At 37.0% G+C, this 26,061-nt stretch overlaps 6 protein-coding genes across 9 annotated transcripts; 4 read left to right on the forward strand and 2 right to left on the reverse strand.

Moving 5' to 3' along the window:
* Positions 1 to 153: 153 nt before the first annotated feature.
* On the reverse strand, positions 154 to 2,802 carry mRpS18B (mitochondrial ribosomal protein S18B). Of its 2 annotated transcripts, XM_017138718.3 has the most exons (3): positions 2,413 to 2,802; positions 446 to 1,870; positions 154 to 387 (listed from the first exon to the last, which is right to left on the reverse strand). In XM_017138718.3, exons 1-2 carry the CDS (start codon positions 2,694 to 2,696, stop codon positions 1,540 to 1,542), a joined length of 615 nt encoding a protein of 204 aa, XP_016994207.2. In that variant the 5' UTR covers positions 2,697 to 2,802; the 3' UTR covers positions 154 to 387; positions 446 to 1,539. The 2 variants fall into 2 exon arrangements, with proteins under 2 accessions (XP_016994207.2, XP_016994213.2); XM_017138724.3 differs by lacking the exon at positions 2,413 to 2,802 and having other exon boundaries at positions 446 to 1,183.
* A 188-nt stretch (positions 2,803 to 2,990) lies between these two features.
* Kua (Plasmanylethanolamine desaturase Kua) lies at positions 2,991 to 9,061 on the forward strand. 2 transcript variants are annotated; one of them, XM_017138857.3, is made up of 6 exons: positions 2,991 to 3,135; positions 6,499 to 6,739; positions 7,239 to 7,450; positions 7,518 to 7,736; positions 7,796 to 7,965; positions 8,032 to 9,061. In XM_017138857.3, the coding sequence occupies exons 2-6, from the start codon at positions 6,502 to 6,504 to the stop codon at positions 8,120 to 8,122; spliced, it is 930 nt and encodes a 309-aa protein (XP_016994346.2). In that variant the 5' UTR covers positions 2,991 to 3,135; positions 6,499 to 6,501; the 3' UTR covers positions 8,123 to 9,061. The 2 variants fall into 2 exon arrangements, with proteins under 2 accessions (XP_016994346.2, XP_016994343.2); XM_017138854.3 differs by lacking the exon at positions 2,991 to 3,135 and adding an exon at positions 3,307 to 3,685.
* Positions 9,062 to 9,104: 43 nt separating this feature from the next.
* LOC108055385 (uncharacterized) lies at positions 9,105 to 10,019 on the reverse strand. Its single transcript, XM_044394932.2, has one exon. It carries the CDS (start codon positions 9,918 to 9,920, stop codon positions 9,294 to 9,296), a length of 627 nt encoding a protein of 208 aa, XP_044250867.2. The 5' UTR covers positions 9,921 to 10,019; the 3' UTR covers positions 9,105 to 9,293.
* A 5,620-nt stretch (positions 10,020 to 15,639) lies between these two features.
* Positions 15,640 to 16,256, forward strand: LOC138911953 (probable G-protein coupled receptor Mth-like 12). Its single transcript, XM_070211625.1, has 2 exons — positions 15,640 to 15,960; positions 16,014 to 16,256. Exons 1-2 carry the CDS (start codon positions 15,706 to 15,708, stop codon positions 16,167 to 16,169), a joined length of 411 nt encoding a protein of 136 aa, XP_070067726.1. The 5' UTR covers positions 15,640 to 15,705; the 3' UTR covers positions 16,170 to 16,256.
* Positions 16,257 to 16,600: 344 nt separating this feature from the next.
* LOC123003195 (probable G-protein coupled receptor Mth-like 7) lies at positions 16,601 to 17,326 on the forward strand. Its single transcript, XM_044394933.2, has 4 exons — positions 16,601 to 16,729; positions 16,788 to 16,962; positions 17,029 to 17,220; positions 17,274 to 17,326. The coding sequence occupies exons 1-4, from the start codon at positions 16,618 to 16,620 to the stop codon at positions 17,296 to 17,298; spliced, it is 504 nt and encodes a 167-aa protein (XP_044250868.2). The 5' UTR covers positions 16,601 to 16,617; the 3' UTR covers positions 17,299 to 17,326.
* A 1,316-nt stretch (positions 17,327 to 18,642) lies between these two features.
* On the forward strand, positions 18,643 to 19,437 carry LOC108055413 (uncharacterized). Of its 2 annotated transcripts, none has more exons than XM_017138732.2 (4): positions 18,643 to 18,699; positions 18,751 to 18,906; positions 19,049 to 19,216; positions 19,282 to 19,437. In XM_017138732.2, exons 1-4 carry the CDS (start codon positions 18,643 to 18,645, stop codon positions 19,435 to 19,437), a joined length of 537 nt encoding a protein of 178 aa, XP_016994221.1. The 2 variants fall into 2 exon arrangements, with proteins under 2 accessions (XP_016994221.1, XP_016994222.1); XM_017138733.2 differs by having other exon boundaries at positions 18,769 to 18,906.
* The last annotated feature ends 6,624 nt before the right edge of the window (positions 19,438 to 26,061 follow it).

The raw sequence follows: 26,061 nt of genomic DNA on the forward strand, positions 1-26,061 counted from the left end.
CCATTGGTATTAAGGCTTCATCAATATTTCAGGGAAGGAAAGTATCTTTAAATCCCCCCGATTTGATTATTTTCCGCCTTTCAATTGTAATATTTTGCAGGCATGAAACTGTTAAATAATCAAGGATCTACTTAAGACTGAACTAAAATGAGATAAAATATTAAACGTATATTTTAATTAGTACCGCTGACATTTGAGTTTGTTGATTGCAAAGTCGCATAAGGTAATTAAAGCAGATCTTTTGTTTTGCATTTAGGCTTAATCATCATTACAGCAGAGGTTAGCGAGATGTTGAAGTCGTACTCTTTATCCCAAGAACCCCAAAAAATTCCGTAATTCTGATTGTCAGGTTTTCTTCCGCTTTTATAATATTTTCCCATCAGCGAACTGTAATTTAAAGTATTCAAAGTTGTAATTCAATCTTAATTTAGTACGTACTGCATACCTTGTGGCACATTTTTTAAACCACCAACCGCCGTGATGATGCTTTGCGCAGTTTTCAGGATGTTGATCGGAATCATGGTCATATGTGCTAAACTTCATTTTCTCGTGGTAAGTTAGGGAGTCTCCTGCTGTACCGGAATATTTTCCAACCACCTTAAGCCTGTACGATTCCTTCTCACTTCCAACTAAGAATTTGTCGTATTTAGCGTAGCGAGTTTCTCCCTTTTTATTCTGAAGCTCAATGTATATTTCGCAATCGTTTGCCTTTGTAATGAGGTGAAGTTTTTCGAGCCCAATGAAAAACTCTCCTTTAATGTTTCCAAATCCTTTCTTATAAAGCTTCCAGTCGCGGTTAAAGTTTTCCGAGCCGTCGAAACGCCTCTGAAAAATCATCCAACCACACGACTTGCAGGTAGCACTAAATGTTTTTATTCCGGGCACCGTAATTGGGTAAATGCCATCTTTACCTTGCGTAGGACATCTGTCCTTTTGAGTGCACTTTAAAAGTTCGCTCTCCAGGACCTTTTTTGAGGTTACCAATGTCTTATGTTTTTCCCTTAGTTCATCACACTGATTTTCGGAGTCCTGGGTTTTTGTTCTTTTCCTTAAATTCTTGACAGGCTCTGCCAGGGAATTATGTAGATCCTCCAAAAGCAAATACGATAAGGAGAGCACTAGAATGCACGTCTTCATTTTCTAAAAGTTTTAACTGGTATCATATTTAGCTGCAGACTAAACTGAGCTCAAACGATTTTACCAATATTCTACTCAGTTCCGTTTAATCAAATTAAACTATAGTTCACGCTCTTATTAGGTTAATAAAGCTTTGGAACTGTTGATTTAAATACAACGGAGCAAGATCTACTAGCAGTAACGTCGATGATGATTTCTTAACTTTTCCTTAAATCATTACTAGAATCTGGATGATACTAATCAAGTATGTATATAAAAATCAAAATTTTTAAATATGTAGCTCTCGGTTTAACTACTACAAAAGTATTATAACAACTTTCACTAAAGAATTACCTCAATCAAAAGACTGTGTTACTTCTTTTACAATAATTTCTTTTTATAAACAACAAGGCGATGTGGGAATTAAGCTTTCTGCTTCTGTTCCTGTCCGTAGTACTCGCTGTAATCGTACTCCCTGAAGGGCACATCGTATGTTAGGTATCCGGAATCGCGAGCCTGCTGCACGGCCACCATCAGTCGCAAATGACTTTTCTGGCACAGACCCGTCTTCGAGTAGCTAAGCACATCACCGCTGTGCGGCGAGATGAACTGCTCCAGGAGTTCTGTGTTGCGGTAGTCCAGCACCAGGTACTCATCCCGGCAAATGGGACACGGGTTTCCGGTGGAGATCCTGTTCTGGCGGATGCACGTCTTGCGGGTTTTCCGTGGCGCATACATGCCCTTGTGGTTGCGACTGAAAATATGAAATATAGGTATTACAAAAAAAATATAATAATGATAAATTTAAGGTTTTAATATCTTCCTTTCGTGTTTTTCTAAAACTAGGGTTTACAATTTAAGCTCTAAATTTCCATACGTTTTCTAGGTTTAAAACCTACTTTTAGTTTAGGTTTTCTAGGTTTAAAACCTACTTTTAGCTTACGTTTTCTAGGTTTAAAACCTACTTTAAGGGCCGTTTTCTCGTCCGTTTGTTAAATTTAAAGTAGGGTTTAAACCTTGAAGTCGTATGGGAAATCAGAGATTTAAACCTACTTTAAATTTACCAGGCGGACGAAAAAACAGCCCTAAGTTTAATATTTTATTCAAAATAAAGATCCCAAACCTGGCATAATAAAACATGAACTAATTTAAACGGAGACTTCTTCAGAATTCTGTTGGGTACCGATATTGCGTCCCCACGATTAACATTAGATCAATAAAATGATCCGAAATCAGGGATAATGATGGGGATAGGGGACTTAAATCGAAGTCCCCTTAGTTTTTCATTGGACCTACCGATACTGCGTCCACACGAAATCCTCGCCGTAGGTTTGCTTGTAGGCGGCGCTCTTCAAGTAGCGCATCGACGTCTCCACGGGAATGGCCTTGCTGCGATCCTTGGGATCTGGTGCGGATCCACTGGAGCTATCCTCTCCGTCGCCCTCAGTGGATTCCTCATCCTTTGCCTCGCCCGCTTCCTCCGCCTTGCAACGAAGTGCACTGGCCGTGTGCAGAGCTCCCCGGCTGCTCCTCGTTATGTTTGCTAGTCCACTGTAAATTCCACGTGCAATGGGCAGCATTTTAATTGAATAAAACCAATTTGTTTTTTGGTAACGACGTAACAAGGTAAATTGCGTGCAGCCGGCGGATCAGCTGTTTTTCGGCAAGCTGGCAACGCTGCAAAAAAGCGATTATCGATACATCCAGGGGTGAAATATGCCCAAATGGGGTATTCCTCGACTAAAAATAAAATTCAAAAGAAGTAAAAAAAAATGTTTCTAGAAAATGTAATTTTCTTAAAATTTTTTTATTAATTTAATTAATTCATTTATAGTTAATTGAATACCCTTTTACCCCTTGATTATATTTTAGTTTGGAACCCGAAGCTATCGAATCTTCTGGTTAGCGGTTTTTAATTTAATTCCTTTGGATCAGCATTTGCACTCTATTAACTGTCAAAATTTTAATATTTTTAGCACCGAAAAAAGGATTGGAGCTATAAAATTGGATAAATAAAACGTGAGTAGTGCAACATGGCCGCAAAGCCCCGCAACGTAACGGTAAAGCCCGACAGCAACACACACACAGCACACACTCACACCCACACCCACACTCATGCGACTTCGGGGGCATGAATGAAAATGGCTGCGCCGTACGATTCGTTTTTGCCGTTAGTTTAGTTTCTTTCGGAATTTACTGGTGCAAAGTAGCGGTACTCTTACTGCAGCTCGTGCGAGCGCGTGTGTGTGTGTGTGCGAGAGTGCGCGGTGTGCGTGTGTGTGTGTGTACGGTGGGGCAGCCTTAAATCACGTGCATACAAAAAAAAGAAGCACGGCATTTATTTACCTTTGGATGCCACTATAAAAGCAAACAAAAAACAGGGGACGCCGACGCCCAGGTTCGCTGTAATTCAAAGTTAGTAAATGCTAAACAATCCCTTGCGTGCATGCACAAGTTTTTTGGTTCTAATCAATACTTGGCAGACGGTCATTTGGGTTTAATTGCCTCAAGAAATAGGCCCGCAAAACTCTGGAGAACCGAGAATAACAATAATAACACCTGCAAAAAGGTGAGTCAATCGCTACTCGGCGAGAACGGTTTTCGCTTGCCTTTAAAAATAGAGCCGCATTGAAATTTTCTTATCAATTGCAAAAAGTCGCCACAACAAATAAACGGGGCTATTAATACCGCTATGCCAACTACAAATATTTCAAAATGAGAGCGCAGTTGGCAGCCGAACAAAAGCTGTCGGTTTTGTCACCCGAAAAAAACAAAAAAAAAACACGAAAAGGGGTGGACCTCTTTTCGTACCCCTTACTCCTCCCTGCCTTTTGGAAAACGAAACCAACTTTCCCATTTTGGAGTGTCTTTCGCGCATTTCGTGTAATAAATTGTTATTTTCCTGCGGCGCCACCACGAAAATCGTGGTTACGTTGTGCCAAATTAGTACCTGTTGGCTGTGCGCCCTTTTTTATGCCCTTCGCGAGCAAACAAACAAATAATTAGCCCGTTGGGCAACTCGAAGTTCAGAGTTCTCTGTATTTTCAAGTTTTGTAATTTTTAATTAGCTTTATTCTAGACTCTAGATTCTAGCGGTTTTAAACCGCTCACCATAGAGCTGAAAAGTATGCTACGATTCGTTAAAGCACGCTCAATAGGGCGGTCCAAAAATGAAATCGAATTCTCACCCCTTCACATGGTAGATTAAAGTGGGAAAAAAATGTATGTGAAAACTAAAATTTTGTTTTCGGCATTTAGACCTTACTCTTTAATGTTTTCTTAAAAATTACGCATACGACACGTATAACAGTTCGAACAGGTCGATAAAAATCGTGCTTCAATTACTAGTCTTGTTAGTTAAATGGGAAAATTAAATAAAATCAGGAAGAGCAAAGCATCAACGAATTGTTGAAATCTACGCCACCTAGATTAAAAAAATTTTACATTAAGGCAACAGTGCGTATGGTTGATAAACTTTCAAGCTAATTCGCAGACCCTAAAACGCGATTCTTTCAAAAAAATTATTTTGGTATACTTTCTCTGTAGCAGGTTAGAATTTTGGAAGAAATATCATTTTAATTATGATTATTATTATTAACTTAAGGCGTACCTAAGGTGTTTAATTTTTTCAAGATGTATATTAATAATTTGATTTTTTTAAGTTTATTTAATTTTTTATTTTATTAACCGATTGTCAACACTAGTTACTACCGTTAGAGTAAGAGTTTAGTTTTCGGTAGAACTAATTTAATGACGATGAATAGTTTGGCCGAAAAATGATGAATATACGCCCCAATTACAGGGTATCCAGAACAGGCGTGGGCGTCATTGAAGTCGGCGCCAAAGAATTTAGTTGTCGGCATTCTCACATTCATTTGGGTTTCTCGGTTTACTACTCCCCACCGCCCACCGCCCACTAGCCACCCGGAATAGCCCCATTTGCACCCACAACTCCACCAGTTCGCATTTATTTTTGAAATTTGAATCAGCGCTCTACTGGTGTTCATTCCGTCCGTCTTTTGTTTATCCTGCCCGGTGCACGTCACCCGGAAATGTTTGCGTTTGCCAGCGGGGGCGTTTTGGAACTCAACCGTCAGATTATGGGTCCTGTTGTCGTGTCCTTCGAGACTCCTGGGTTTGGTAACATTAGTGAATATATGAATGTATGCCCACGCGTGTTTCGGCGGTGCTTTATCAATAGGTAGTTGCCAGTTTTGATTAATGTGCTTTCACCATTAGTTCTTCAAATGACAGATGGCCTGTAGAACATTGGAACAGTTCATTTGTGTAATATTTCCGATTCCTAATGGACTAATTAATGTAATTGCTTGGTTTTTTGGGTTTCTATACAGTATGCTAGTATCCTTAATTGATAAGAAATCAGTTGTAATCAAGGAAATGGTTATTTCCATTGAAATCGAGGAGGTAAAATTACCTAGGTGAATAGTTGAATAGTTGATAATCTTTATGGGTCTTGTGCCTTTATTACCCTTATAGTACGTTTCTTTATGGATTATCTAGACTGTCCTTGATAGTTCTTATCAAAATTGCAGCCCTCTGAGATAAGTTTGTATATCTTGAGGTGTAAAATCCAAGGTGCAAGTTTCATAGTTGTTTACTTTGAATAACATTATTCGGTACCTATTCTAAGCCCAAAAGAGTCTTCGTTTTGTTATACTACTTTTCCGCCCACATTTCGTGTTAAAGCTCATTTATCACCATTGCAGTAAAGAACCGAATAACAAAGAAACAAATAAGCCGCTAAAAATATAATCCTTTGACCCATCGCGTTTTTCAAACCTACCCCAAAAGAGGATAGATAGCGTTCACAACAATTTAAATACCAATTTGCCTAATTAAGGCACCTCTAGACCGCGCCTCCGCCACTGACAACTCAACTCATTCGGTAGAGTTAGCTTCTGGTGGTCCCCACAGACCGGTCGTAAGTCCAAAATATTGCGTGACCCGTCGTTTGGGCTTTGAGGGAATGGGAAGTCGGTGCAGCTGGAGGTAATGACATCAACGCCGCAACATGCTGGGATCCCTGGCCAGAGGTCATTGGTTGGAGCAGCGCGACGGTCTGCCCTTCGTTCTTATTTTTCACAAATAAATAAACCATTTAAATATATACATTTATAGTATATCTTTTTCAAAAATGTACACCCACCTGGTTGTCCGCGCAATCGTTAATTATGTAGAGGCGACCAATTGATCCAGATGCCCCTGTTCACAGGCAATCGAATCGAATCGGTTGGCCTGACATTGAATTCAGGCATTGCATTGTCAATCAGTCAGGAGCCGTCATCAAGGCCTTCAAGTTGTTTATTTCGATCGACTCGGTAGTTTTGTGACTCCTTTCTTTTTTGATTCTCCCCTTCGCAGACCATGACGGCCAAGAGCGATAAAGATATTCTGGCCAACTCCATGTACGAGGATGACCCCAATGGCAACTCAGCGCCCGCCGCCACAGATGACCAGGAATCGGCCCAGCCGGATGAACTGAAGGTCACCTCATGTGCCGTAGCCACATCATCGCCTGGTGCCGCCACAATAACTTCGACTTCTCCGCGCTGGGGACCCCAGAATAAGGGCGCCCAGGAACTAGCCTCTTTGTACAGTCCAGGTGAGCTGTTCCCATGGAATAACCCATTAAAACAGGTTATTACCGGATACGAATAGAGTTACAGTAGGTATTTTATAATAGTCAAGAAAGATATCGACCTCGAGGACTTTAAGACTCTTTTCTTTTATATTATATCTTACCGCATATCTTTACTTGCTTTAAAAAGTCGTATTTAAATTACTTTACTTTAAATTACTTAAAAGTCATTCTTTTGACTTCATTTTAATGAATACGACTAGATCATGCTATAAATATATATCGAGGACTGTATATCTTCACTAGCTTTAAAAATTCTTATGTAAATTTAAATTACTTTACTTTAAAATATTTAAAATTCATTATAATTGTTAGTCCCGTCACTTTGACTTCATTTTAATGAATAAGACTAGTTCAAGTTATAAATAAACCTCAAGATAGTTTAATAGTATTTAATTCGATTTATATCCCAAGTATTAAATACTTGATTTATTTTATCCAACCTTCTTATCTTTTTTAACAGGCAAGCGTGCCCAGGAAATCATTTGCGTCTACACTTGCATTGGCCTCATGATTATCAACCTGGCCTTAATTGTCAGGCACTTGCGTTTGGAACGGATAAGTGTGGCTTTTCTATCTGCTTTATGTGGCATAATAACGGCCGACTTTGCCTCTGGTTTGGTCCACTGGGCGGCAGATACATGGGGATCCGTGGATTTACCCATGATTGGAAAGGTGAGAAATACACCAACTAAATAACTATCTAATCGTTTTATGACTATAAAATATATGTACTTTTCAGAACTTCCTGCGACCTTTTCGAGAGCATCATCTGGATCCCACTTCGATAACGCGTCACGATTTCATTGAGACAAACGGCGACAATTTTATGGTTGGCATACCGATCCTTGGCTATTTGGCTCACTACTTCTACATCAGGACGCCGAGTGAGATTCAGCAGCATTTCGGCTGGATAGCCTACGTGTTCCTTTGCTCCATTTTCGTGGCCATGACCAATCAGGTGGGGATAATCATTATTAATCATTAAAGTAAAAAGGAATTTAATTAAAATTATTTTAGATACACAAATGGTCGCATACCTACTGGGGATTGCCCAGGTGGGTCCTGTTACTCCAGAGCTGTCACATTATCCTGCCACGCAAGCACCACCGCATCCATCATGTGGCACCGCATGAGACGTACTTTTGCATCACCACCGGCTGGCTAAATTGGCCCCTGGAACGCATCAGGTTTGAACTAATATAATAGATATCAGTAATTAAAATATGGTTCTAATGGCTATTCTTTCCCAATAGATTCTGGTCAACATTCGAGATTATTATCGAGCATTTTACAGGTCTCAAGCCCCGCGATGATGACCTGAAATGGGCCAAGAAACTCACATAGATTCGCCGGCCAGCGACTGTATATAGGAAACTTGGACCAAGCAGCCTTAACTCGCTGAAAGTCATCTTCAAATGTTATCATATTATCGAAATGTTTTGCACAACGAAGTTGCTTTAAACGAGAGCAGATTAGATACTTGTAAAGTCAACTGAGCGAATGGCATACATAGTTATCAGTTGCATGTTTGTTATAAATAGTTAATTATTTTAGTTTAAGTTAGTTTTTTTTATATAGATGTATATCTATTATACACCTGCACACACTCGCACATTATGCATTCATTGATCTCGCCACAGATTAATCGTACTTCGAGTGAGCCTTACGTATACCTAAATACTAAATGGAACAAACTACTGAATATCGAGCACTCGCTTGACGGATAAATTTTTAAAGATTTACACAAAACAAAAGTAATTACTTGATATATGTATAGCTTAAAGAGCAACTGATTTTGGTACCAGGTCCAAGCAAAAAGACATTTTTAATACATTTCATCATCGCTGCTTTTCGATGGCTATAAAATAAATAAACTTATTTACAACTATATGTATACAAAATAACATTAAACTAGGCGCTGTATGCAATCAAGAACGTGACTTACAACTTTTGCCTTAAAAACGTTTTTTATATGTATAAAAAAGTTCTGGAATCGGAATCAATTTTTAGTACGCACACTTTTAGTGGAAAATGTTAATCGTTTTGTAAGAGACCAATTTTTATCATTTATTTCCCAAGGAGTTTGTTATGTGCAACATGTTTTTCAAGTACTTCACTAGAATTTTTAATAATATAAGTCAATTTTGTAAGAGGCCTTGCTGCTTGTATCATTTGAAGTGTTGTTGCGCAACACATTAATTCTAAGACAGCAATATTAATTGTGATCTGAGTAAAATAAACCATAAAGCTAATAAAACCAAATTGGATTGGGTAAAACTTTAATATTTCTTTAAATTTTTGGACACATTCCTTTTTAATTTGGGGTATGCCATGTTTTTAATATTTTCCTTTTGTTTTTATACAAATTCTTGTATAGACCAAAATATATATTTTAAAAAAATTTTTTTTTGCCTCAAAATTTTATGAAAATAAAGTTCGATTTCTAGTTAAACAATAAAATAAATTATTAAAAGGTTATTACAAAATATATTAAACTGATGATATATATTATACATTATTTTCTTGAGGCCTTTTCTAGACGTCTTTGAAGCTTTTCCCTTTTCTTTTGGGCATCCCGCTCCCCGGCTTTTGTCCACACCACAATCTTTCGCTGGGTGCGTTCGTTATGGATAGCTACCTCCCTCTCAGCTTTGTATTTCGACTCTCTTATTTGGGATTCGTTGTGAAGGAAAAAGCGGCGACAGCTCCTGCGCATCCAGCTTTTGCAGTTGGCTGACTTATTTCTCTTTTTCATGGGGCGTAAAGTGGCTGGATCTTCTTGGGGCTCGACCTTTGCGGTTTCGACCTCAGCCGATCTTGTGCTTTGACGCTTCATTCCACAAAGAAGAATGAACAGAATAAAGATTGCACCGATGGCCAGAAAGAGTCCCACCATTCTTCCCAGACCAATATTATTCATCTCCTCATCCTCTTCGGCCACTTCCCTGGCCAATTCCCGTTTCAGCCGATGGCAATCTTCGGCGGTCATGGCCCTTACATCCTTATATACAGCAGGGGTATCGTTAAGCCACCACGATGGAAATGATTGCGTACTGAAGAGATCCCGACATTTGGCATACACTTCGACCATCCATTTCTGGCAGTCTGGTCTGTTGATATCGACTTTGCAAATGGGATTCATCACACAACAGTGCGCTTTACCAAGACTTAAAAAATAAGGATAATGGATAAAATTTTTTTCACATATGTCATGAGTGTTTTTTGATTAAATATAAATATCCCACTTTGTTTTGTGAGAGTCAGTATATTTTTGCCTAAGTATTAGCTAAGACATTCCAGCTAAGTCATTCACCCCAAATGCAACCCTGCTATTAGCAAGGATCCGATCCTCACACCAAAATACCCGAAAATACTATACTTAGGGATTTTGGAATTTCATGCATACTACGTCCACTGTAGAAGCCATGATTTCCGCCTCTTTTATATCAGCGTCTCTCATGACCAGTTCGTTCGCTCCGTAAAAATTACTTAATTCGATCGCATCCAATCATCCGCGAGTGAATTCCCTGCTAATCTGTGCATATTATTGTTCCTATTCTTGTTGGTGAGTTAATTTCTCCGAAATATTGTCGTTTTATGACTGGAATTCGCCAAAACACAGAAATCATAAGAGCCTACGCCTGGGCCGTATTTATCATCGCCACGCCTGAATCTACATAAAGGATCTCTGTAAAGGCGCACACCGCGTGAAGTGGATCTTTTCTCCATTCCACGCCTGGACTCCCATACTGTTCGTCATCTCGGACCTAGTTTATAACGCCGTTTCCACCTTACCAAGCCCGCGTGAGGTTTTCATCGTGCAAAAACTGCACCAAAATCGAGAGGCCGGATCCAGTCGGACGAAATTCGGACGAATCTCACTGGCGCCGATTCATCAAAATCCGCGCAAGCATGGGCAAACACGAAGTCTCAACCCAATTGGAATTTCAGTTCCAATTGTGGATCCAGTTCACGTTGGCCGGGGCTGCCAACTTGTTCTTTGTATCGCATTAAGTAAAAGTAGTTTAGTTTTCTCTATTTCCAACACATTTAAGATAAGACTCTAATTTACTTTACGATTCCTATTTAGCAACATTATTTCGTGTGTGCTTATGATATAGATTGACATATATAACCATTACATAAACGTTTCAAAGTTCTACAGCACACATCGATCGTCATCAGGCCTGCTGACTTCGTTGGAGAGTTCGTAAGTACGGCATAGCCGCCAAAACATTTAACTATATATTCATTCTTGTCTAAGCCCACACACTCTTGATATATATATTTACCTATCTACAATCTTATAATCGTTGTCATATATAAGAGAATTAAATAAGAATCGTTTGCCTTTGATTAACGTAAAGTAATCGGCCTCAGAGCCTCGGATGAAATAAGAATATCGTATATCGATAACATAATGTAATCAACTACAATTTAACGTAAAGTAAATATCTTCTTTTCTTTATCGTCCTTATCGTAAATACCAAGACAACCAAATAGAGAGTCGCTTAACGTAGATAACGTTTAGTCTTAAGGACTTAGTTTTAGTATTATTAGTATTAAGAATGAACCCCATTATCGTATTTGGTGAATTAAAGATGAAGTTTAATATGAATCAATTGTTATCTTTTAAGGGCCCCTAATAGAATGTAGCGCAGCGGTTGTTTAAGGGTAGAGTCTGATGAGGCTTTACAGGTAGGGTGGGTATAGAAGAAGGCCATTACCATCTGGGCTTCCATCTTCGATAGGTACAATCTCTCGTCGTTATATTTGTTTACTTAGAACTTATAAGTTAAAAGTCGCAAGAAAAAAGTAAATTACTATAGATGTTCAAGTCGTACTCACTATTTAAAATTTAGATAAAGTCGATATTAGCTATCGATGTGGCCCAACCTTCCAAACTCTAGTGTCATGGGCTGTATTTCCGCAATAGTAGAAACCACAGAATCCTACACTAAATATACCGCTATTGGGAGCCACCTAGAACTCGTTTACCGTTAGGTGGAGTAACTGAGTAATGACGCTAGGAGGAGCCACCAATGTGAAATTGCCAACAGGTGGATCCAAGAGTCCATCGATGAACCTGCAGGGGGCGCTTTTGTAATTATATGGAGGTGGGTATCCTTTCACCCGGTAAAGCCGGGTTAAAAAAACTATATGTTTCTTGGCTTCCCGTTCTCTGCAATTTCAAAACCCACTCCCTATTTATGCTATTTCCCGTCCACTGGCATCTGAAACACCACGGGCAAGACCATCTCATTGCCATCTCAATCGATAATACTACTATTCGGAAATACTATAATATAATATAAAACTATAATATAATATAATAATAGTCGAATAAACTATTAAATATACATTTTATAATAATTAGGGCCGTTTTCTCGTCCGTTTGGTAGATTTAAAGATCTTTAACCCAACATTAAATTAAACAGGCGGACGAGAAAACGGCCCTTATTAAATTAAATTGTCGTAACGAAACGCAGCAACATTGTGTTGCAAGCAACATTTGGAGGGAAAGTCTTTCTTCTGTAAGTTGTCGTAACGTAACGTAGCAACTTTGGGTAAAGTAAATGTAAAATGCAAGTAAAATTTGTGTTGGAAGCAACAAAAGTTGCCAGCAACCTTTGTATTGTAAGGGGAAATTCTTTCTCTATTTTCACCGCACCCACGCAACGTGTTCTTGAGTGCTTCCTATTTTTCACTCAAACCTAAAGGGGAGCAATCGCAGCAAAGTTGCAGAAGCATGTTGCATGTTTCATAAGCGAATCTTATTTGCGCATGTGAAAAGAAACCGAGTCCTGTGGGTTTTCGTATTCAACTGCAATTGGACGGAACAGTCGTCCTGTGTTTGGCCTGTCGTCAGGTTTGATAATGGACCTTTGAAGACAAAGGTCATTTGAATAGGCTCTAAAAGACTGACTGATGACTTTTCAAAAAGCAGCAGAAATGTTAATTAGCTGTATTTGTTTGCTTACCGCTACTAAGCACAGCTCCTTTCGTTGCATCTAATTGGTTATTCATTTTGCTTTTTTCGTGCTCTGACCCAAACATCTGCTCAGCAATATATTTGACCTACTACTTTAAATGGATGCAAAATATTCATTAGCTACTTAAAAAAAAGTAAATATTATTACTTATTATTTTAAATATGGCTAAAATAGTTTTTGAATACCGAATTGCTATTTAAATTTGGTCATATGACATTTAAAGATATTTGTGCCAGCCAAATCTTTGCAAAACATTCCTATCTTAGAAAGAAAACTGAAGTTTACATTTCAAATTTGATTGCATCCCTGGAGCCATCACTTTCGTTTCTTGGGTCACGTTCGACTCGGATCCTCGGAGTCATCTTTGCGTGGCCTTCAATGTGGGAAATTATCATTTCAGCCTTCGCCCGCACCTCAAGTTACACACTTTCTTCTCAGCTCCTGACGCCATTTATCTGGCGGGTCTGGAAGAAAATAGGGAAAAAACGGAGACAACCAGAGAGAAAAATTGGGTTATGCCTCCGTTCAAGAAAAGTGAAATTAGCATAAAGTTCCTTCTTTCTCCCTCACTTTTGTGTACTTCTTTTATTTGCTGTTGCCGTTTCTGCTGGGTTAACTTTTTGCAACGTTGTTTGCTGTCTTTTTGCATTTTGTTTGTAATATCTTGGGTGTCGTCCTCGCCATGGTTGTTGGTGTTTCGGGCCAATCAACTGAATGGCGCTCGCTTAGGGCATTAGTTTTTTTTCTTAAGTTTCCGGGTCGCATTGTCTAATTTTGCATTTAAATATGTAAATATTTATGAAAAAGGTGGAAGTGAAAAAGAAAAGAGGATTTATGGGAAAACTTATACAAAGTTTAATTGCGGGCTTATGTGAATTAATTGATTTACGTTTTGATCTCTGAGTTCTCTTACCAATTATATTTGCTCGATTAATCTTAAAAAAATTTAAAGCGGGAGTTTTGAAACGTAAAAATTAATTCAAATTAAAATATTACTTAAAATAAAAACAGTTTTTCAAAATTATTTAAAAAGGTGCCTCAATGTTTCTTGTATTTCCATAGAATGCAATTAATACAATTTGTAATTTAAATTTCTAAAACTTTATTATATAATTTAAAGTATATTTTTATAAAGATTATTTTTTTTAATTATTATAATAAATTTAGTAGTAATACTCAATTAACTTTAATTTGATCCATCATACTACGAAGCCCGAAATCCATTTAATTCCAACAATAGCATACATACCTATATCATAAAGATTGGCTTGCAAAATGTAAATTCAATGAGAATTCTTAATGACACACAGGCAGACACACAATCAAAATTATTCCATGTAATTTATTAATGCCGTGTGCGGCACAATTTGTTTCATGAAGCATGTAAAATGGATTTAACGCCCTGATAAGGCTTGACCATGGGAGAGGTGAGGGAAAGATAAAGGCAAATGCACACAAGGCGACAGTTGACTGGACATGAGCAAGGATTGGCTTTAACCACTCACATACGGCTATGGCTAGCATATTGACTGACTAATTAAAACTGAGCACACATACATGACCTGATTCCTCGACTTTTCCCACGTTAATCCTTCGCCTTGATATAATATTCAAGAAACAAGCAAAAATACATATTAAAAAGCAAATTTATATGAGCATGAACATGGAAAATGGTAAGTTAATAATAAAACAAAATAATAAATATTAAAAAATTTGAATGTATAATAACAGTACTTTGGTCTATTTTTTAGGCCTTATATACATTCCAGATTCCGTACATAATCACACCGGTGTAATTAAGTGATAGCATTACTACAAGTATATTGTGGTTTACATTCAAGAAGTGTACTTTGAAATGCACAGGTCAGCCATCAATCAGCCCTAATTGAAACAAGGCACTTTGATATGCCACTCACGTTCAATATCAATTAATGCCACAATAAACCTATCAATTTTTAATTGCTGACACCCAGCAGATTGGCAAACAAACATTTCGATAAAATGTTGGATGGATTAATTATTTATTGCTAATTTTTTGAGTCCCTCATTTTGCCTGGTGTTGAACCTCACTTGAAGTCCACTTTGGCCTCCAACCAAATGTAGAAATGGATTCTTTGCGAACTTCTTTGACTCAGAGCTCCGGTCATAGTGATTTGGGTTCACCGAGAAAAAAACCGTGCTCATGGATGTTGATTTCAGTATTTCGTTCTCAAAAGCTAGCCAAGATTGACTTATACTAAAAATGCTTAAATCAACATCGATGACATCCCTATGTTTGTAGTACATAAACACACTTTTACTTCCGTATTTTAAATTTACATTTACATTTATGTAAATCCTAAGATTTACTAAAAATGAATATTAATGAGTGAAAAAAAAGACGCAAGGAATTTCCGCCTCGACGTTGGACTGAAGTTCAGTCACTGAACACACACTTCCGACTACATGCGTAGGGCAATTCCTAAAACTGAGTCAGCCATGCTTTCATCTTGATATCTTCGTGTTTTTGTTGTTAAGTGTTTCTTATACAAAAAGATAACAGTATAATTTTTTTTAATCTCAAGAATTTTTGCTATAAAAGGAATAGTTTGCGAATATTGTTGTTTGTGTGATATCAAATGGGTGACCTTGGGATCCAAGAGAGTTCAAGAGAATTTAAGAAAAAATAATTTTTTTGTTATACCCTTGCAGAGGGTATTCTAATTTCAGTCAGAAGTTTGCAACGCAGTGAAGGAGACGTTTCCGACCACATAAAGTATATATATTCATGAGACTTTTCTTATGGATAAAAACAAAATTGAAATAATATATCTGAAAGTTATTACTTAAAAAATGTATCCGCATTTAAAATTATTACGTACAATTGTAATTTTAACTATTGTTAAGAATTCAACGGCTGTAAAAACACACTTAAGAGCCTGTCTCCGTGAACTGATGCCCTGTGTCCGGGTCTGCTGCCCCCGAAAGAATATCTTGATAAACGGAAAGTGTAACGATGGCTTTAAAGAGAAGATTAGTTTATCGGTGTTAAATCTAACTTTAAATGACACACTTGATGTATATCCAACTGTTGAGGAGCTAAGAATGGCGCCGCAGCCCAATTTGAGCGAGGTCCTTGTGCTAAGAGAACAGTTTCAGAGCTGCGATCAGGTGGTCAGTCTGAGGGAAGATGAGTACCGGATACTAAAGGTTTGCCCTGCAATCTATAAACAGTATATAAGATTCTAACACAAACTCTTTAGGATGGATCCATATTTGTATACAAAAATGTCCAAATCTTGGGCAAAGAAGAGTATTGCCTCTATCCCCAGTTTAATTCGGAATTCCCACAGTCCATTTGGGTTGTTCATCACATTTGCAACAAGGTTTTGCTGCCAGCGACCATCGAGAGTAATTAAACTTATTACTTGACCACCTAAGCTGTTAACTTAATTTCTCTGTTTCTGTACTTCCAGTCACGATAATATCCGTAATATGTTACATTCTCACATTGTCAGTGTATCTTTACGTCAAAAAGCTTCGAAATGTCCTCGGCAAGGTTCTTATATGTAGCTTATTCTGCACGCTCTTCAATAATCTTACCTTGGTACTGGATGAATTTAATATATTAAACCGCATTTGCCTCATATCAGGTTAGTTGTTAATATGTATTTCGGAATGGATCTTAATAATGGGAAAGACTAATAGCATTAGCGGTTTTTTTCAGGTTACTTTAGATACTTCTCCATGTTGGCCTACAATCTCTGGATGTGTGTTATCAGCTTTCATTTATGGAAATCATTGACGTCCATGAGTCGTGAGGAACCTCGCTTTCAGTTTTGTGAATACAGTGCCTTTGCTTGGGGCATGGCTGCTTTTCCAACAGGAGTTATTTATCTAATTAATGAAGTTTGGGAGAAGGATCTCCATAAATGGAACTGGATGCCCCTAGTGGGTTATTATAATTGCGAGCTGAGAGGTCTGAATAAAAAAATCATTTCGGTTAGCTCTTACTATATATTTCCTATCGCCCACAGATATCGGGCCCTCTTCATTCATATACTTAATTGGACCAATGCTGATTCTAACCATTTTAATTGTGATCATGTTTGTTCTAACGGTTATTGGCATTTATAAAGTTAAGAGGGAGCTAAAGAAGTTAAATCAAGATGAGGAGATGACAATACAATGCTTCAGCTTTGATACTGAAACGTAAGAACAAATCCTTTTCAGAATTTTGTGAGCAGGCATAATTTGCATTCCAAATTTCGTTCTCAGTTATCTAATGGTCTTTCGGCTCTTTGTTGTTATGGGCGCCATTTGGATATTGCAGATTTCTTCCTTTTTTAATTACAACAGTTTTTTTAAGTTGGTCCATAATTTTGCCTTGTATTCGGGAAGCAGTTTGGGAATTATTGTTTTTATGGTGCTTATCCCTAGGCGTAGCACCCTAAAGCTTCTCATGGAGAGGTAAGTTCGTTGTAAATAAGACAGATATTCGAATAATAAGCTACCTTTTCTAGCTGTATTCGGGAAAGACGTCAGTAGCAGTGTCTAGACGCTTTAAGTACCATGAAAATAAATGTTTTTGTTGTTATTTATCTAGAAATATTTACTACTTTTTATTTATTTATAATTGTCAGTCTTTCTAAATAAGAAGTTTAGATGTTGCTCTGGACCTTTTATATTAATTAAAATTTTACTATATTAAAAACCTGAGGCACTTTGATTTACGATCCCCGTTGAATATAAATTATTGCCACAACGAACCTATCAGTTTTTAATTGCTGGCACCCAGCCGATTGGCATACAAACATTTCGATAAAATGTGGATTGGATTAACTATTTATTGGTAATTTTGTGTGTCCCTCATTTTGCCTGGTGTTGAACTCCACTTGAAGTCCACTTTGGCCTGCAACCTAATGTCGAAATGGATTCTTTGCGAACTTCGTTGAAGGACTCAGAGCTCAGGCCAATTGCCAAGTTAAATTCTAAACAAATTTAATTGAAAAACTTTTCCGTTCCCTCCTCCAATGCCAATGGTCAGTTTTTTTTTCTGGACCGGAGGGTCCTGGGTATCTTGGAGTACCACGAAAGAATACAAGTGCATATGCAATTGTTGGTCCTTCCAGTTGCAATTGCAATTGCAGTTTCTGTTATTATTATTATTTTTTTCTTTTTTTGTATTTTGCCCTGCTTGTCGCGATTCACTTGAGACCCGTTTAGCATTTAACTCTGGCTTCTCGTGCTGTTGGCTCCCTTGGCGATTTTTTTTTCCTTATTTAATTATTTTCTAGATGTTTTGGCCAAGAGTCACCAACGAGCTGCGAAAAGTTTTCGGTTGTTGCCGAAATTGAAATTATAACTTTTGACTACTTTCTGTTGCTTCGTGGCTCACACCGAGCGATAGTTGGAGGAGTTTCGGTTTAGTTTATCTGGGAATGGAAGTACTTTGGGGTCGCACCATTAAATCTGGCATTATATTCTTTCGCATATAGTTGCTCTTTAAAATGCCGTCGAAAATAAATGCAGCAAGGTTAAAAAATTTAAAAAAGTAATGAAGCTTAAATGCAGTATCAAAATTAGAGATTAAAAATCAGCAGAATTCTCAAAATCCACCAATTAAAGTCGTAATACAATGACCTTGAAATGCTTTGCTAAATTGCAGTTCAATCACCAACTTGGGCCTATGTTCAAACTAAGCGGGTGATTAAACTGCAAAACAACAAATTAAAAAATTTTAATTATCTGTTTTTTGCTAACTTCACTGGTATAATCATTATATGTTATCAGGTCGCATTACAGGTGATTTTAATCGATAGAAGGTATTATAGCCCAAACAAAATTGTTATTTCTCATTCCCGTCGAAACTGTTCACCGTTGCTGTTGAAAATGGCTTCTCGAATTCGCCTGTTGCAACTGATTATTTTCCTGTACTTTTTTAAACAAGTAAGAATATATTTTGAATAAGACATTCATATAACACAAACGACTTTTTAGATTGTATCAAAAGTGGAGTTTACCAACATTAAATGCACTTCCCTCGATCCTGAGTTCGCAAGCTTCGACTATTGCTTTCTAAAGTCAGTGAATCGTACTTATAAATACCTTTCCTTAAAAGTAAAGTTGTTAAAAAAGCCTGTTACCAAAGTAAAGGTATGTATGCTGTTAAATTTCTAGGTGCTACACACAAAAAAAATCGATATGAAACTTTGATCGATTTTACATTATTTAAGATAAATTTTAATTTGATATGAGGCTTTTTTTGTGTGGTTCTTTCGATTGTTTTTCGTTTCAGGTTAACTTTGCATTTTTGAAAAAATATAATGGCTATAAACCGTCTCTCTTTAACGTAACAGTAGATGCCTGCAAACTTCTTAAAAACCCAAAATCTAATCCAGTTGCAGCTTATATTCACAGTTTCTTTAAAAGTTACTCCAATATGAATGATTCCTGCACATTTAACGTGAGTCCGGTTGCTATAACGATATAATAATTCATGATGTATTTGATTGTCTACTTTGTTTTCAGCACGATCTAATTGTGGATAAAGTGTCAATCGATTCTGTAAATACGAAAGCTACTGCCGTACTTCCAGTTCCTCATGGCGACTATATGTTTCATTCGAACTGGTTTGCTTACGATATCAACCGTGCTACTGTAAACGTATATGGTACCCTATCTTGAATGGAAGAAATATTTTTTAACCATGTAATAAGTATAAATAAATGTATTTTCTGTTTAAGACGGGTTAAGGTTAGGTAATTTTTACCGTTTTTTTTGCACTTTTCACTTCTTTTGCATCTTTACCACACAGTTATTTTCAATCAAAAGACACTTGCAGTCAGACAGATAGTTCCGATATGGAAATGGAGATGAATCGTGGCTATTCAGCTATAAAATGCCCTTAAGTTGCCTCGGCTGTCTCAGTGTGCACTATAGTGCCTAAGATATATATGCTTTGCCCCTATAAATATATATGCATTTCTCGTTCTTAAGCTGCTATAGATTTATATGAAAACTCAAGGATCGACTGCTTCCTCTCACAAGTTGCTTCAGTGTGTTTTCCTGTGTGCGTTTGTATCTGTGTGAGCATGACATTCGCCGGCTGCAAGTGGCTTCTTCTGTGGAGAAACGAGCAAACTTGCATACGCATTGCACACAAGCTGCTGACGACCAAGTTATGTCCTTGCTGTAATACATAGCCATTGCACATTACAGTGGAGCCTGCACATTAATCATTTATACTAATTATTATAAATAGAATTTAACAAAAAATTTTGTGATGTTTTTATATTTTAAAAATATAAATGAATTTGAACCATGAAGCAATTAACAATGTTTAAGTTAGAACTATAAATTTCTAAATTTTATAAAATTTTGATTTTCGAAACATTAAAATTTGCTTTTTCTACCTTTTATAAGATTACCAATATTATTCATCATTTAAGTATTTATAACAAATTACTTTTGTAATGATTACATAGTAATGATGTATAGCTATTATGGCAATATTTTTAGGCTTAGCCGTTCACGTTTCGATTAAATGATTTATTTAAAATTAATACCTTAAGGTCATTTGATTTATATTAAGTTACAACATCGGTAATTCATAGGCAATCTTACATATGTTCCTACAGTTGTATATGCACATTATTTTTTGGATTTATTTTAATTTCCACTTGTGAGTGTTGACTTGAATTTCTGCCATCCTGCTGTCAGCAAGCACACAGACCGAAGGACAAAGAGGACAGAAGGACCGGCTCACATATGTACATATATATGGGCACTTCCAAAATGTCGCTCGGGACATTTGCACACCTTTAAAGTTGAAAAAAAATTGTAAAACAATGGATTTTAATTTTAATTATAGGCTTTTCTTTTCACTCTTCCCAAGCTCTATTTTTGGTAAAAATCTTGATTTTGTACCACTTTTAGTTTTTAAGATATCGGTAAAAAACTGCCGTATTCGCTCGGGACAAAAATAGAAGTGGATTTCGGGGAAGTTCATACAACACCAGAAATTAGCGAATTCTGATGGAATATTTGAATGCGATTTTTTTTAGAATGTTGTTCAAACATGTCGCTGTGAAATGCTTTTGGTTTTACTCAAAAATTCTTTGCCGTTTTTTTTTTATAAAGTTTCAACCACATTCGCTCGGGACATGTCGCTCGGGACATTTTTTCCGACTGTTTGGTAAAGCGGATTTTTTTACCTCTATCTCTCAATTGCTGGATGTTTTGCTTTTAACTTAATAGTTTAGCATGTGAATGAAGCATTCAGTACAGAAAAATGTTACATATTAGCATTACTATAGGATAAATTAACAACAGAAGACAGGTCCAAAAAATAACAAAAAAATAGCCAAAAACTGATTATTCCGTATATTGGTAGAGTTTGTCATAAAAATAATCAAACTATACTCGAAATTTGTAGTTAAGCTCAGTATCCAACTAATTAGAAACTAATATCGGGGCAAAATCATGTGGAAATATGTTTTATTCAAGTTTCAAGGTTTTTGGCTTGGTGGACTTTTTTTTGGAAGTGCCCATATGTAGTGTGTCTCATGCATCTCAGTTTCCAAAGAGTGTGGAAAATGCACATCGGTTTCGGTTGCTGTCTGTAGTCTGTATCTGGCTCGATTTTCCTCTGCCTTTCGTTCTTGGCACCCTGATGTTGATGTTTTCGCATCCTTTGGTTTTTTATTGGACCTGTGCCCCACTTTGTCTCTGACTTGCAACTTTTTGTTTCGCCTTCAGATCCGTCTTTTCCCTGCTGCAGCAGCGGCGGGTCCTGGCGCTGGTGTCCTTTTTACACTTTGTCGCATTGTGCGGAAGTGTGCGGCACTTGAGAACTACTTTTACTTTTGTGTATACGCAATATTCTAGGCTGCACCCCATTTGCCCCTTGGACTTTTCTTAAAGCTGGCATTCCTGATATTCGCAACTAGTCTTCAGCTTCAGCCTCTCACATATCGTTATGCTACGTGTAACACCTTGGGCGCAAGTTTTGTTTGTCTTGCCTCTCGGATGTGTGTGGTTCCTATTGATAAACGAGGCACGAAAATTGCTATCCAGAGAAATGAACATAATGGATGGACACTAACAGATGGAGACAAGTTTCCAAGCATTTGGCAGCCTCAAGTCAATTTGAATTATTTTTTTAAAAATGTAAACTTAGGAAACCAAGCAAGAAATAATATCATATTAAAAGAAAATTCACGTCGTTAGGAACTTCAGAAGTAAGAAAAAAACTTAATTTCTTAAGTACACTAAGAAGTAATAGGAGGAAAGTAATAAAGAAAGTGAAATGACATTTAAGGTGTGTCTCTGGCTCGACATTATTAACAAGTGACTGCAAATTTTTAATTGACCATTTATAATTGGACCAAGCTGTTCTCAAAAGTCTAATGGCCTGGGCTTGCCTCAGTCATAATGCCCATAATAATGGTACAAATGATAATGGACCTATAACGATAAAGTTGTCGAGACAGAAATATTTATATTTAACAAAGTAAGAAAAAAGGCTGAGTGAAAGTATGGCTCAGAGGAAACGAAAGCCAAGGGAAAGTCATAAAAAGTTTAACACCGCGCAATCGCCATGTTGCCTTGTTCTTATTTTTATTTTCCGAAATATTTTCTTTTACGCTTAAATTGGCTTTTATTTTTTGTGCTTCATTTGCTGGCTGGTTCTTTGTGGGGTCCATAATAAAGTTTTAAAGCGAACTATTTATTGCCCGAAAATGTTTATCAAAGTGACGTGAATATTTTGTTTGTAACTTTGCGTTGTTTTATGGCTTGTTGGTGTTTTATATTTATTTTTTAACTTTTTGGTCTACAAACAACTTTTAAGGGCTGCGATCGAAGTAATTTAATTGGCTTTAATGCTTCCCCTTTTAAGTACAAAAAGTTTGGATCGTTTACTTGCACCTATGAGAATGTTATATCTATTTTGACTAAGAATATATTCTAGGTGTAAGAGAGAAAGTACTCTGGGAGTAATTGGATACCTACTTTTATATACAGAACAAAGTGGAGCCACAGCGAAAGTGATTTTAAAGGTAAAAAAGTAGTGATAGAATAAAAACTAAAGGGAATTGGCAAGTGAAAGAAGTCAAAATTGGTTAAATTGCGTGACGAATGCTATGGGTTCCCTGTCATAGATTTTCCATGGACCTCTGAGCCGGAAAAGTCGAATGACCCAAACACGATGGTCAACATGCGATAGCCGGCTGACAAAACACGTAAGTTAACCCCTTCCAAAGCTGCCACCAGACACGGATTTGAATTTCCCCTTCCGCGGGAATTCATTCTGACACATTATCAAGGTTTTAAGTGCTCAATAAAAAAAGGTGGCGCTTTAACAAGGGAAAATGACAAATTTAGTGTGCGTTAGTGGCTGTTATCTACTTGTAGATTTCTTAACTAATTAAGCAAAACCTTTGTGGGTGAGCTTACAATTTTTAAATTATATAGAGAATATTTCAAATTAAATTTTATTTTAAAATTATAGAATCTATTTGCACTTTTGCCCCCTTGATTTGGGGCATAGATTGTCAACTAATTAAGGGTCACCATGTGAAACCGCATAACACCAAACAAAGCCGAAAACTTGTTTGCCTCTCTGTCCTTTTGCCACGGTTTTTAATTAAATTGCTTTGCTCCTTTTTCGGCTGTACCATTTTTGGCCTGGCCTAGCTTGGACTTTGTGGCAAAATTTACTATGTAATTTCCGCACTCCTTACTCACTTGGGCCGGTGCTGCAGCGCACTTGAATTTTAATAGAACCTGCAGCAGCCAGGAGAAGTCGGGATTGAAGGGGCCAACTGGCTGGGTAAGGCGCCAAAATGTGTGTGTTGCCATTATGTCATAACTCACGGCTGCGCCTGCAGGTATAAAACGCTGTGCAGTTTTTCGGCGCTAAAAAATAATAAAGTAAAAGGCAGAGTTTAAGAAAAAGTAGGAGTAAGACCAACCATGGAATATACCCCTTGAATTATACACTTTAAATACTATAAAATAAACTCCAAACATTTGCAGAACAATATTGAGAACCCTACATACCTAATTTTATATACATTATTAAGAATGATTTTTAGTACACAAAATAAATAAACGTTTATTTATATTTTTATTTTGTTCTTAAAAAAAGAGGGTAAATAATACAATATATTTACTTATTTTAATTTTCTTTTTTACCAATTTCGTTTAACAAATATTTTTCTGTACTTTTAACTAATCATTTTAAGACTTATTTGCTTAAAAACCATTATTCATTATTGACACTCAGTCCTGAAATGTCGAAGGTCAGCCACAGTGTAGCTTTGTGGGGTTAAAAGGAAGGAAATTATTTCAACAAGTTACAAATTTTCGGAGTACGTGCCAGTTTCGGTTGGGTCCAGCCCACATTGTTATGTTTGTCGCGTAGATCTGATCAATGACCTGCGAGCAATCCGCATCCACAAGCATCCACCCACCACCATCGTCTTTCACTGTAACTGAGCTGTGTGTCCCATTAGGTTTCAATAGGTTCTGGCTCAGGGCGCTTATTCTGCGTTCTGCCATTTTATCAACCACTGCCGGAAATTGTGACAAATTGATTGAACTAAATGGTAAAAATATCAGGCATCAAATTGCCTGTGACACCGAGAGAGTTTTGGCCATCGGAATGGACTGAAAATCGGGGCTTGGATGGGAGGGTTTGTGGATGTGGATGGGTGAACGAGTCCAAGTATGCCCCGGTGATTCCTGTGCAACAGTTCGCAGGCAGAGGCAGCAACTCACGCACTTCGAGCTAGACATGTTTTATATGTCAGTCTCAAGTGTCCTCGCCAGACGACAACAAAAACATTGGGACAGGCTTAAATGCAAACTTCATACTGGGTTTTTTTGTTATTGCATTCTTTTTGTCGTATTAAAGCAGGAATTCAAATGAGTCTCAAAGGAGCTCAAAAAGAAAATGAATGTTTCGGGTTCAAGGATGCATAACAAAAATTGTCATTAATTCATCAAGCACTTAGTAAGTAAAAAAGAGAGTTTTGATCTGAAAAATAAAAAGTTTGTTTTATAAATATCTAAATTTTTAAAAATCCACTGAACTCGAATAAAAATTCTGAGGAAATGTGCTCTTGTCAGGTGAAAATGATAACATTCCCATAAAACACAGCACATCAGTTAAAATTGATAGGAATGGTGGTTTTCTGAAAGCACTGGAAACTTAATGTATCTTTGTGCTCCGGCTGCATTAAGTAAAATTAATTATTGTTTATTTGTCTGCACACTAGGATCGATATCTTTGCCCTGTTATTAGGTGTACTGCAGTACAGTAGACTGGTTAAATAGAAAGAGAAAACTTTTTCTTTAATTCTCAATAAGCCAAAATAATTAATGTTATCTAAAGCCAGTCAAAATTGTAAACTATGGAGCATGAGTGTTAGTCCATTAATCCTTTTAATGTGATTTTGCTTAAATAAACTACTCATGTAAGGGAAAGATAATTATTTAATGAAACATGAGTAGTTAAGCTTAAGAAAAACAATTAGAAGGTGAAAATCTCCCACAACCTTTTTTTATACCCGCCACAAGTTGATACTTAAACATTATTTGAGCAGCATCTTGCAAAGCCAAATCACTTCTTGAGATCAACCCTTTTCAACTTTTTCTACGTAATCTTGATCCCGACTAAAACCTGGCACTGACAATTATGGCCAACCTTTTTCCTCGGCCACAAAATCCGACCAAGCAAGTGTCAAAAGCAAAGGCACAAGAACTTTTTGAAACGAAGATTGATTTTACTTTTGGACAGCCCTTCGTCCACTCTTGAAATGCATTTTTATTCGGTATTCCCAGTTTTAGCCATTAATCAAAGTACCAAATAAGTTTGTTTCTGTTGTATGCAAGCAGAATGATTAATTAGATTTCATTGCCAATGCAATTAGAGGTTAATTAATTGGCTTTGAATAACTTTTTACCAGTTAAGTGTCGAGTGATTCGTGATGGAAATCGGATAGGAAATTATTTATATTGCTGACAATTTGTACTTTTCATTTGATTTGTTTCCCTTACCATTTGTGGGTTTATCAGGCATATTGGTTTATAATATTTATGTATTATGTTCAGTTTGCAAACAAAAAAATTAACAAAAGCCTTTAATAATGAAAACAAAGCGTTGTATTTTTTAATAGAAATTAACACAATAAACTCAAAATCAATTGGTCCACCTTGTCGAACTTTGGCCATAATTCAGTTGCCATTTCTAGTCGTTGGTGTGTTTTTACTTTTTGCGATATTTGCCATAGGGTTTTTGTGGTT

Source organism: Drosophila takahashii, chromosome 2L (genome assembly GCF_030179915.1).
Source record: "Drosophila takahashii strain IR98-3 E-12201 chromosome 2L, DtakHiC1v2, whole genome shotgun sequence".
NCBI lineage: Eukaryota > Metazoa > Arthropoda > Insecta > Diptera > Drosophilidae > Drosophila > Drosophila takahashii.